The sequence below is a fragment of the Girardinichthys multiradiatus genome, chromosome 23, assembly GCF_021462225.1.
Source record: "Girardinichthys multiradiatus isolate DD_20200921_A chromosome 23, DD_fGirMul_XY1, whole genome shotgun sequence".
NCBI lineage: Eukaryota > Metazoa > Chordata > Actinopteri > Cyprinodontiformes > Goodeidae > Girardinichthys > Girardinichthys multiradiatus.
In genome coordinates, this window is record NC_061815.1 from 14069760 (window position 1) to 14082917 (window position 13158).

At 43.1% G+C, this 13158-nt stretch overlaps 1 protein-coding gene across 2 annotated transcripts; it reads right to left on the minus strand.

The window, feature by feature from the left end:
• Nucleotides 1–1802: 1802 nt before the first annotated feature.
• On the minus strand, nucleotides 1803–5990 carry cysltr1 (cysteinyl leukotriene receptor 1). Of its 2 annotated transcripts, none has more exons than XM_047354236.1 (2): nucleotides 5676–5990; nucleotides 1803–4353 (listed from the first exon to the last, which is right to left on the minus strand). In XM_047354236.1, the coding sequence occupies exon 2, from the start codon at nucleotides 4339–4341 to the stop codon at nucleotides 3301–3303; it is 1041 nt and encodes a 346-aa protein (XP_047210192.1). In that variant the 5' UTR covers nucleotides 4342–4353; nucleotides 5676–5990; the 3' UTR covers nucleotides 1803–3300. The 2 variants fall into 2 exon arrangements, with proteins under 2 accessions (XP_047210192.1, XP_047210193.1); XM_047354237.1 differs by having other exon boundaries at nucleotides 1803–4356.
• Nucleotides 5991–13158: the final 7168 nt, after the last annotated feature.

Sequence of the window (13158 nt, forward strand, 5' to 3'; positions counted from 1 at the left end):
CCTGTGACTGATGTCGCATGGTGAACATTAGCATGAGTTGTATCTGTTGCCCCTGAAGAAAAAAAGTTTTATTTTTAACCTTTCTCAGAACCTAATAAGTGTTTGAGCTCAATCACTTTACAGGTGATAAATCTAGGGGGCTGTTTTAATCCACCTCTTTCAAAATACCAAATTTAGTAGGGACTTTCCTTGCATCTTACACAGCGAGCATCTTTGCAAGGTACATTAACGATGCAACCTCCCCTAACTCTGAGATGGATCAGCTTTGCAGACTCAAACAAACATCTTCTTGTGCAAACAGAAAAGGGAGGCAATCATGTGCTTGATATTATCTATTTATGAAGCAATGAGACAGTGGTCCTCTGTGTTCCAATCAGCAGGGTTGGCCTCGGCATCATCCTCCCTCTGGGCTGTTTTGTATTTCTAATTGATCTGGAGGCTTAGTGCACAGGATGTCTCAGTCTTGTGCCCCCAAAGAAGGAAGATAACAGACTCTTACCATTTTAATAATCTTATAGCTTTACTGAATATGTTTCTATATCATAAAAAACAGTCGTATGACTCATATGGTCAAAACAGATTTGATTTGTAAATTAGGAAGGAACCTATGACAACTTTTGCATGTAGAAAAATTAGTAATGAGCCATGCTGAAGCAGACATGAACTAAATGATGTGTTGGTGCAACCCCTACTGGTCAGAGTATGTAACTGCGTCTTCTTAGCTTACAGGATGCCCAGTGAGGCTTGCATTAAACTCCATTAAAATTACTATTCTTAGATAGTTTTTGATGCAGATCCTACATGCATAAATGTTCGCAGGAATGCAAGGCAGTAGTTAAACCTAATCTTACACACACAACTAACTGCTGCCATATTGGACCAACCTGGTCAGCAAGTTTTATGAATGTTTGTACAGGAGTTACCTACCTTTAGCAGAGTCACGCAAGTTGAGTCTGTTTTTTATCAGCCTTTAGGCTCAGCTACACTCATTGTCTGAATCTTGTTTACTTTGCAAACAAGAAAATGAATCATGACAAATAAGTCACCAGCAAAAAATAATTTCTCAAAAGTTACACTTCCAAATCCTAATATTTGTTTTAAAAGTGTTTATGTTGTAAAAGGAAGAAGTTGTGAAAAACAAACTGAGATAAAGATAAATATAATGGACTTAAATTGTTTCATAGGAGGGATTTCTAATAAGATGTAATAAGAAAATAGCTTAGGGGGAGTACAAAAAAACAACAAAAAAAAACAAAAAACATTCACACACTTGTAACAAATCTAAGCTGTCTGCCACAGGACATTTTCTACCAACCACACATCAATTGGTATCCATGGGTGATGTTTCATACTCACTTTGTCAACCAATAACTGAGGTATTTTTTTTTTCAAAAAGTCTCATAATCTACTCAAACAAAAGTTGTTATATGACTTAAAAAAATAATATCTAACAGCCAAGAGATGCTTTATGTTATTTTGGTTTGGTCCGGGGTTCCAATCTGTGATACAAATGGAAATAAGTGCAATAAAGCATCCCAGGAAGATAATATACAACTAAATTAAGTTATATGTGATGATATGTGAATGTGCTCAGTATTATTTATTTTTCCTGTTGTTGCTGGTTAATTAGGTGAGCATTTTGCTATGGTAGAGCCACCAGTTGGCTGCTTAAAGGATTTTTACGAATTTTTGTGGAATTTTTGTGAACAGAAGTGATGTTCTGAAGTTATCATTAATAGTTCCCTTACCTGTAGTAGAAAGATGGCATGTCATCCTGTGTTGGTTGAATCAGAATCAGAATCAGAATCAAAATCAGCTTTATTGCCAAGTTCGTACATACAAACAAGGAATTTTGCTCTCTGGGTTTTTTTTTGTTTAATGCGTTATAAGATGTATTTATGCACATATCTTTATGTCCTTAAATATACATATATACAAAGGTGCGTTATAAGATGTATTTATGTATATATCTTTATGTCCTTAAATATACATATATACAAAGGTGCGTTAGAAGATGTATTTATGCACATATCTTTATGTCCTTAAATATACATATATACAAAGGTGCGTTAGAAGATGTATTTATGCACATATCTTTATGTCCTTAAATATACATATATACAAAGGTGCGTTAGAAGATGTATTTATGCACATATCTTTATGTCCTTAAATATACATATATACAAAGGTGCGTTAGAAGATGTATTTATGCACATATCTTTATGTCCTTAAATATACATATACACAAAGGTGCATTTGCTAGCGTAAATAAGTCCTTGAAGTATTAGAAGCTAACAAGCTAGTCAGATACACTGTGCTTTAAAATTAACCCAGTGGAGTCACATTAAACAGACCTGTTGATGAGGCGGTTTGAAAAAGCAAATTTCTGACTATCCTGTTAACTTCCACCACTCCGAGGAATTATTTACTTTTCCAATAAGCTCCTAATGTGCCAATTTTCTGATCATAACGCCACAGAACCTCTTTTCAAAAAAACAATATAGCTCTTTAACTGCTTGCTGACTTTAAAAAAACTGTTACCTTAATTAGTGTGATGATGGCGCACCTTTACTTTCAAGTCTTTTTTGTACTTGACAGGAATTTTCAAAGAATTTAATTTGGCCTTCTTATGAGCCCCCTGCTAGTCAGCAGTATGTGGCAACAGATGCAGGAGGGGCTGAACCGTGTTACTCCATACAGCCGGAGAAAAGACCCTTTCTCTGGCATTTCAGTAAAAGCAATTTCAAACTTAGGAACATAAATTGTAGCAGTTCTGAAACCAGAACTCTTTACAACTGGACCTTGCTGAGTGTAAACACTTCAGTGGAAGGAAAAGGACATGAATAATGTTTATCTACAGCATTTAATGTCTAGATTTTTATATCTAATTCCACAATATTTTACAAAGACAGCTTTATCCTTCATATGTATGAAGCAAGACACAGTCATAACGCTCAGGTTAAAAACATCTTTTAAAACATTATCTGGAATGCATTCCAACAATGGTAGGATATCTTTTTAGAATTATACTCTAACCTATGAATTCCAATAGGCTGTTATTTATCATTCATATATCATATTATTAATTCGAATAGGCAATCTTTTAAAACATATATTCATTGAAATGAAACCTGTCTTCATTATCCTATTACTTAGAGAACATTTAAATACTCAGGTTGTAAGTTAACCACGAACATTTGTTAAATATTTTTTCCCTTTCATGTTTTTATATATTACTTTCATTTCCTCCTTCAGCCTGAGAACCTCTGCTTGTTTGAAGACCCCTGGGCCTTCTGCAGTTTAACTTGCATCCAGCTTGTGCCTTTCTCCAGATTCTGAGCTTGTGATGGGCTTTAGCTTGGATGTGTGGCGCAGGGTGCTGTTTCTTACAGTGTGGCGCATTGAGGACAAGCGGCTGCGGAAACCCTCTCCAGAGAAAAAATACAGCATTGGGTCGAAGCATGAATTGGAGGCGGCCAGACACAGCGTCACCACAACGGACTTGTGCATTAATGTTTGTTCTGAGCAGGATGACTTCCTGGAGAGGAAATTCAGGTGGATGGTGCGCTGAATGTGGTATGGCATGAAGCTGACCAGGAAGGTCAGCAGGACGATGACGATCATTCTGATGGCTTTTGATGCTGAGTTCTGCTGTCGACGGGCAGCTGGGGTGCGAGAAAGCAGAGTGTGGACTATGCCGGCGTAGCAGATTAGTATAATCATGAAGGGCAGGACAAACCCTAGTGCTAAAGCCACGTTGTTCAGCACCTGCAGTTTGGGTAGACGATCACTTGCAGATTTTGGTGGCTCAAAGCATTTGGTTTTATTTGTTATCGGGTCAATGGATTGACCAGACATAAGGAAGGGGGAGGACGCAAGACTACTGAAAATCCATATCCCCAGACATATAAAACGAGCACGGCTCACTGTCACTAGACGCAGGTTCTGCACAGGAAAAACTATGGCCACAAACCGTGTGACGGACATGGCAGTCATAAAGTAAATGCTGCAGTAGAGGTTCACATAGAGGAAGTAGGAACTGATGCGACAGAGAAAATCCCCTTGCTCCCACTGACCTTTTCTGACATAGTAGAGAACTCGCAACGGCAGAGTCATTACACACAGGAGATCAGACATGGCCAAGTTCATCATGTAGACGTTAAAGGGCGTGCTCTGGCGGTACGTTTTAATCAGCACCATCAGGGCAAATCCGTTTCCCACAAACCCTAACACGGTGATGAGGGAGTACGATGTGGAGTAGACCTGATTACGGAAGTCATCAATAGTGGGACAGTTGTCTGTGTTGTTTCCAACGTTGTCTGTCATGTTTGCTGGCTCCATTTCTGGTTAAAGCTGCTGAAACAGAGGAAGACTACGTGATAAAATGTGCAAAACTCTGTTAAGGTTATCTTTCTAAAAAACATACAAGTGGAAGAAATTGTGTGAAACAATTCTGATGAGACAGATTGTCTTAGACATGGCCTATTTTCAGCAGCTGTGCATGCTCTGGAGGAAACCGAGACCAGATAAGCATCTTAAGAGCTTCAGATTTGATCAAAGGAGGAAAGGTGAAATCATTGATATCTGCCGCTGTTGCACAGGTTTTGACAAATGCAATCCTACGTGTGAGGAGTAAGCGAAAAACTGCAAGCCATGTGAATTCTTTGAACTTAGCAGCTTTACACAAAACAAATAGATTATTTTACATGCATTACATGCAGGTTGCTGCACTGAATGGTAAATTATTAGAAACCAACATATCTGTTGTGTTGAATAGAAATGTTAACTAAAAATGTCTATGCGTGAATGTAAAAACATTTTATTGAGGACACGTCTCTCAGATCCTGTGTACCTGAATAACTTTTAGGTGACTGTTACAATATTAATAAAGAAATATAATGTGCTTGCTGAAAAATGTGTATTTTCTTGTTTTCCAAAATGTTTCAAATATGACTTAGGCAATTATGCTATGACAAAGATATATTATATTTCCAGACATAACTTTATCTGTTGTTGACATTTTTAAATCTGTCACTTCTTTTGTCTTTCTCTTCTTATCTAAGTGTGACACTGCATATCATGCTAGACATGGTTATTGAGCAAGTGATTGTTTGTGTATTTATTTCTTGTTTCCATTTTAGGCCATCAAACTGTATTATCCAGAGTAATTTTTCAGAAAACAAAAGAAAATGAAAAGATAAATTATATGTATTGATACTGGTGGTAAAAAGTGGCTAAAAAGTTGTGAAAGTTTTTAAAGTGCATTTTTCCTGTCCTATTTGTAACAGTAAATTGGTGCTTAAGTTAAATTGTTGCCTTTTCTATGCACCAATGATCCTCTGAATATAGTTGGACACAAGAAATTCACACACCCTGGTAAATATTCATTTCTTAAAACTAAGGAAAATACATAAAACTGCAAAATAAATGAAAAAAAACTGTATCTCTTTAATACAAATCATTCATGTATGTTATTTTACCATCTTCGTTGTAGCTTTTAGATTTAGACACATGTTTTATGCATGCTTGAAAGTGCAAGCATGATGGAATGATAAACATCATAGTTGTACACTTAAACTAACATTCCCTTTCAAGTCATGAAGATTGAAAATGAAAACTCTGCCAAATTAAAACTTTATCTTTTACAAAATAAGGGTTCAACACGTTGTCCTTACCGCCAACTATCTGTCGTATAAAAGCAGGTCCTCTCCTGGCTGGTGAGCACCCCAGTAGTGCTGCTTCAGAGTGCCTCTTCCAGCGCTCTGCCTCATCTGCCTGACTCACAGCTGCAGAGGGATGAAGCTCTCTCTTCACGCTCTCAGCTGTTTGCTGGGTTTTTCAGAGTAGGACTATCTCCTCATCTATGCAGCACAGGAACCCAGTGACATCACAAACAGCCACAGAGACTTGTTCATAGTAAATGAAAGAATGGAGACAATAAAACACAGATGAACCAGTGCAGAAGGTTTTGGTTTCGTAATGGGTTACAATTTTTCATTCCTGCAGAAGTTTGAACACAGCTTAGTGCTGCTTTGCCTTTTTATACACACTCCTGTCTTGAAGCGTCTTGACTCTACTTCCTCTTATGCCCCCCCCTCCCCAACAGGAACATGTGCGACACAAACTCTGTCTCTTCCTTATGAGTCATTTCATATTTCTTGGTCAAATATTAGCTTTTTCTTGTCCAACCTGTTGTAAACGATCTCTTTATGTACTTAATAATTTAGAATATATTTCTGAAAATATGTGTACTTTTGACAAATTGCCAACTAAATCATAGAAAACATAACTGGAATGTGAAGTTTCAGAGACTGCAGATCTGCACTGCTGGTTTATTTAATGTATTGCGTAATGTGGGAAGCAGCAGTTTTAACTTCTGTGGCGTCTGGTCCGACTGTCATGTATGGACAGGTAAGGAACTGTGTAACCTGAGCTCACGCGATGATGTTAAGGTATATGCACACCTAGGCCAAACCCAGTAATATGTTTGTTTCTGCACCATTTCCTCTCAGTGTTGTTGATTGTCGCTCTTGCAGTTTGTTAATGGGGTTCCGATACTCCAGTGGAAATGGACAAACTCATTTTTGCTGCAGAGAAGGCTTGCAAGATGGATGTCTAAGATATTTCGTCTGTAACTCGATTAGCAGTTTAACACCAAGGACAGAGGGGAAGATAAACATCAGTCAAACTAGTTTGTCAAGGCCGGAGAGTCTTTGAGGCTTTATGCATTGTCTTGACAGTGCATAAAGCCTATCTCAAACAACTGCGTAAAGTGTTTTGGCCTTCTGTGAGTTGTTGAAAGTGCACTTGTACTTTCTGAGTAATTTGTTATTGATCCTTTTCAAAGGTTTTTGTTGTGTCCACCATCACACCCATATAAACAAGTAGTCTACAATAAGCTGTATTGCAGCATTACAAAATAAACTTGGAAATTCCTTTGAATCTTACATATAACTCGTACTTGTTGTCGTCTTCCGCTTTATCCGGGACCGGGTCGCGGGGGCAGCAGACTCAGCAGAGACGCCAAGACGTCCCTCTCCCCAGACACCTCCTCCAGCTCCTCCGGGGGGAGCCCAAGGCGTTCCCAGGCCAGCCGAGAGACATAATCCCTCCAGAGTGTCCTGGGCCGTCCCGTGGACATCCTCCCGGTGGGACCTGCCTGGAACACCTCCCAAGGAAGGCATCCCGGAGGGATCCGGTATAGATGCCCGAGCCACCTCAACTGGCTCCTCTCGATGTGAAGGAGCAGCAGCTCTAATCCGAGCCCCTCCCGGATGGCCGAGCTCCTCACCCTATCTCTAAGGGAGTGCCCGGCCACCCTACGGAGGAAGCTCATTTCAGCCGCTTGTATCCGGGATCTCGTTCTTTCGGTCATGACCCAAAGTTCATGGCCATAGGTGAGGGTAGGAACGTAGACCGACCAGTAAATCGAGAGCTTCGCTTTTCAGTTCAACTCTCTCTTCACCACAACGGACCGGCACAGCATCCCCATTACTGCAGCAGCCGCACCGATCCGTCTGTCGATCTCCTGCTCCATTCTTCCCCCATTCGTGAATAAGACCCCGAGATGCTTAAACTCCTCCACTTGAGGCAGGAACTCCCCTCCAACCTGAAGAGGACAAGCCACCCTTTTCCAGTTGAGAACCATGGGCTTGGACTTGGAGGAGCTGATCCTCATCCCAGCCGCTTCACACTCGGCTGCGAACCGCCCCAGCGGATGCTGTAGGTCTTGGCTAGAGGTGGCCAGCAGGACCACGTCATCTGCAAAAAGAAGAGACGAAATCCACTGGTCCCCAAACCAGACCCCCTCCAGCCCTTGGCTTCGTCTAGAAATCCTGTCCATAAAAGTTATGAACAGGACCGGTGACAAAGGGCAGCCCTGCTGGAGTCCAACATGCACCAGGAACAGGTCCGAGTTAGTGCCGGCAATGTGAACCAAACTCCTGCTCCGCTTATACAGATACCGGATGGCCCCTAGTAAAGGGCCCCTGATTCCATACTCCTGGAGCAACCCCCACAGTGCATCTCGAGGGACACAGTCAAATGCTTTCTCCAGGTCCACAGAACACATATGAACCAGTTGGGGAAACTCCCATGAACCCTCGAGTACCCTGTAGAGGGTATAGAGCTAGTCCAGTGTTCCACGGCCGGGACGAAAACCACACTGCTCCTCCTGAAGCCGAAGTTCGACTATTGGCCGGACTCTCCTCTCCAATACCCTGGCGTAGGCCTTACCAGGGAGCCTGAGGAGTGTGATCCCCCTGTAGTTGGAACACATTCTCTGATCACCCTTCTTATGAAGGGGGACCACCACCCCAGTCTGCCAGTCCAGAGGCACTGTCCCCGACCGTCACGCAGTATTAAAGAGGCGTGTCAACCATGACAGCCCCATAACATCCAGAGACTTCAGGTACTCAGGGCGGATCTCATCCACCCCCGAAGCCCTGCAACCGTGGAGCTTTGTAACCACCTCGGTGACTTCAGCTTGGATGATGAAAGAGTCCAACCCCGAGTCCCCAGCCTCTGTTTCCACCAGGGAATGCGTGATGGCAGGATTGAAGAGACTCCTTCCACCGCCCGATAATGTCCCCAGTCGAGGTCAGCAGCTCCCCACCCCCACTGTAAACAATGTTGGCGAAGCACTGCTTCCCCCTCCTGAGGCGCCGGACAGTTTGCCAGAATTGCTTCGAGGCCAACTGGTAGTCCTTCTCCATGGCCTCATCAAACTCCTCACAGGCCCAAGTTTTTGCCTCTGCCACCGCCCGGGCCGCGGCACGCTTGGCCTCACGGTACTGGTCAGCCGCCTCAGGAGTCTCACAAGCCAACCACAGCCGATAGGACTCCTTCTTCAGCTTACTGCCGGTGTCCACCACCAGGTTCGGGGATTGCCGCCACGAAAGGCACCGCAGAGCTTATGGCCGCAGCTACGGGTGGCAGCATCGACAATAGATGCAGAGAACATGGTCCACTCGGACTCTACAGGGGTTGGACAATGAAACTGAAACACCTGTAATTTTAGTGTGGGAGGATTTATGGCTAAATTGGACCAACCTGGTAGCCAGTCTTCATTGATTGCACATTGCACCAGGAAGAGCAGAGTGTGAAGGTTCAATTAGCAGGGTAATAGCACAGTTTTGCTCAAAATATTGAAATGCACACAACATTATGGGTGACATACCAGAGTTCAAAAGAGGACAAATTGTTGGTGCACGTCTTGCTGGCGCATCTGTGACCAAGACAGCAAGTCATTGTGATGTATCAAGAGCCACGGTATCCAGGGTAATGTCAGCATACCACCAAGAAGGACGAACCACATCCAACAAGATTAACTGTGGATGCAAGAGGAAGCTGTCTGAAAGTGATGTCCGGGTGCTAACCCGGATTGTATCCAAAAAACATAAAACCACGGCTGCCCAAATCACGGCAGAATTAAATGTGCACCTCAACTCTCCTGTTTCTACCAGAACTGTCCATCGGGAGCTCCACAGGGTCAATATACACGGCCGGGCTGCTATAGCCATACCTTTGGTCACTCATGCAATTGCCAAACGTTGATTTCAGTGGTGCAAGGAGCGCAAATCTTGGGCTGTGGACAATGTGAAACATGTATTGTTCTCTGATGAGTCCACCTTTACTGTTTTCCCCACATCCGAGAGACTTACGGTGTGGAAAAGCCCCAAAGAAGCGTACCACCCAGACTGTTGCATGCCCACAGTGAAGCATGGGGGTGGATCAGTGATGGTTTTGGCTGCCATATTATAGCATTCACTTGGCCCAATACTTGTGCTAGATGGGCGCGTCACTGCCAAGGACTACCGAACCATTCTTGAGGACCATGTGCATCCAATGGTTCAAACATTGTATCCTGAAGGCGGTGCCGTGTATCAGGATGACAATGCACCAATACACACAGCAAGACTGGTGAAAGATTGGTTTGATGAACATGAAAGTGAAGTTGAACATCTCCCATGGCCTGCACAGTCACCAGATCTAAATATTATTGAGCCACTTTGGGGTGTTTTCCTCCACCAGTATTATGTAGTGACCTGGCCACTATTCTGCAAGAAGAATGGCTTAAAATCCCTCTGACCACTGTGCAGGACTTGTATATGTAATTTCCAAGACGTATTGATGCTGTATTGGCCGCAAAAGGAGGCCCTACACCATACTAATAAATTATTGTGGTCTAAAACCAGGTGTTTCAGTTTCATTGTCCAACCCCTGTATGTCTCCAACATCCCTTGGAATCTGGTCAAAGCTCTCCCGGAGGTGAGAGTTGAATACATCCCTGGCCGAGGGGTCCGCCAGACGTTCCCAGCAGACCCTCACTATGCGCTCGGGCCTGCCAAGTCTGTCCGGCTTTCTCCTCCTCCAGCGGATCCAACTCACCACCAGGTGGTGATCAGTGGACAGCTCAGCCCCTCTCTTCACCCGAGTGTCCAAAACATGCGGCCGAAGGTCTAATGATACATCAACAAAGTCGATAATTAACATCCTGCCTAGGGTGTCCTGGTGCCAAGTGCACTGATGGACACCTTTATATTTGAACATGTTCATTATGGACAATCCGTGACTAGCACAGACGTCCAATAACAAAACACCACTCGGATTCAGATCGGGGAGGCCATTCCTCCCGATCACGCCTCTCCAGGTGTCACTGTCGTTTCCCACGTGAGGCACAATCCAGCACCCCCGACAGGGACGCCAAGAAGGCCGTGTACTCCGCACTACCACTCAGCCCGTAGGCCGAAATGACAGTCAGAGACATGTCCCCAACCCGAAGGCGCAGGGATGCGACCCTCTCATCCACTGGGGTAAACCCCAACATGAGACGGCTGAGCTGGGGGGCAACAAGCCAACCCACCCCAGCCCGCCACCTCTCCTTGTGGGCCACTCCAGAGTAGAAGAGAGTCCAGCCCCTCTCGAGGAAATGGGTTCCAGAGCCCACGCTGTGCGTAGAGACGAGCCCGACTATTTCTAGTCGATATCTCTTGACCTCCCGCACAAGCTCAGGCTCCTTTCTCCCCAGCGAGGTGACATTCCACTTCCCTAGAGCCAGCCTAAGCATCCGGGGATCGGGCCGCCGAGGTCTCCACCTTCGTCCGCCGCTCAATCCTCTTTGCACCGGTCCCTCACGGTTCCCTTGCAGGTGGTGGGCCCACTAGAGGATGGCCTCGCGTCTCTTGTTCGGGCTTGGCCCGGCCGGGTTCCGCGAGGAGCAACCCAGCCACCAGGCACTCTCCGACAAGTCCCGACCCCAGGCCTGGCTCCAGGGTGGGACGTCACGTGCATCGATTTAGTAGTCGTCATGAGAAGTTCTTGAACCGCTCTTTGTCTGACCCGTCACCTAGAGCCTGTTTGCCATGGGAGACCCTACCAGGGGCATTTAAGCCCAAGAAAACATAACCTCTAGGATCATTTGAACACTCAAACCCTTCCACCACGTTAAGGTGGTGGTTCAAGGAGGAGATCTTATATATACATTTTAAAAGATTTAAAATTGTGTAAAATCTTACATATAAATTTTACACTATTTTAAATCTTTTAATAATGGATACTGAAACCACCTAATCAAATTGAATAGCATTCTAAAGCAATTAACAAATCTAAAAATTTTACATCTATGGTCTGTGTTCAAATTTTTACATTTATGTGAGGTCTCTGATAATTTGGAGGTCCTAAGCAGCAGCTCAGTTTGCTTATGCCTGGTGCTGGCTCTTGCTAAAGAGCAGATTGACTCATGAGCAAACTCTGTTCCAATTAACGTGTTTCCTTTGTAGCATTTGTCAACTGATAGCACAGTGACTGAGCTCTTCAGTAGGTGTTCCTTTTTATTGAAAATCTCCCATCAAAGCCTTTCAGACCAGAAACACGTAAAGGAAACTGAATTTTAACATTTACTGCTGTGTCAGAAAATACCAAAAATTTGCATCAGAAGCAGAGATAAAAGCTTAAAAAAAAACCTTTGTGCAATAAGATCAAACAGAAGTCGAAAAATGACTCAGTGGAGTTTCTGGAAAGGCTGTGGTCTCTTTGTGGATCATAATTGCACTGATTTGCTAAATTCAATAATGTGGGTGGGAATTGGAGACACTTAGTACGCTAAGTGTGTTGTCCCAATGAGGTTTCTAAAGTGGATTTCTGCTTAAAAAACTGAAACTTCCATAAGATGCTTGAGCTGTTTAATTTGTCTTCTTTTCTTAGCCTGCCTCCACACTTTCAAGTTATCAAAGTTTTTAAAATGGTGACATAGTTTAGTGACAAATTGTATGCTAAATGCACCAGAAGCACATTTGTCTTTATTCATGTTGCTATGGTTGTATATACTGTATTATAGCCCCTGAGAGACATCTATGTGGAAAAGCATTTATTGCCATTTTAAAAAGTCCTGGTGTGATAAGGGAATGATGGAAATGTTGGCAGTTGGAAGCAAACACAAGATCTTCTGGTTTGTTGGATAATTAGGTGCTTGCAGATGTGCATGCATTTTCTGCAGATGTGTCGCTGGCCTTCTTCCTTGTTAGCAGTTCATCGGAAATTGCCCAACAGACACTGACAAGAAACTTGTTGAAATTGCTGTTTTTTTTTTTTTTTGTCTTTACGCAGAGTCGGCCAAGATTGGCCAAACAAGTATGCACTCATACTCTGAACCCAACAAAATAACTGAATTGATTTTAACCTATTAGTTGTTTGCTTGTCAGCAAACCTATAAGGAACCTACAGTACTGCTAATCCTCCAAACCTGAAGTAATTGTAGCTTTGTTGTGCGAACACAGCTGTAGTATACTTGATGCTTTGCTCTCGTCTTGTCCTAACACACTCCTCTTGAGAGAACTGATTAGAGATGCACCGAGAAATAGGCTGGTGACCAGAATCTGACAATTTTCATCCCAAGTTAAGCTCAACACAGCACTCTTCAGTGTTCAAGATGTTACACCTGAAGAAAGGCTCAACATTAGCTCCTTTTAGTATTAGTGAGGCACTTAAAGATGAAGTCCAGGAAAGCTCAAAGGCTGTAAGAAGCTCCTAAAAGAAAACTGCATTTTAAGATAATATAGACTTATCTTATCTTATAGAGAAATTAACATGTTACAGCAGCTCTTAGTAATACACAAGTAGGGTGCAGATAGTTATGAAAAAATTTGCAATCATAGAAGA

Coding starts and splice junctions, on each gene's coding strand:
- cysltr1 (XM_047354236.1), bottom strand. CDS start 4,341: ATGGAGCCAGCAAACATGACAGACAACGTTGGAAACAACACAGACAAC.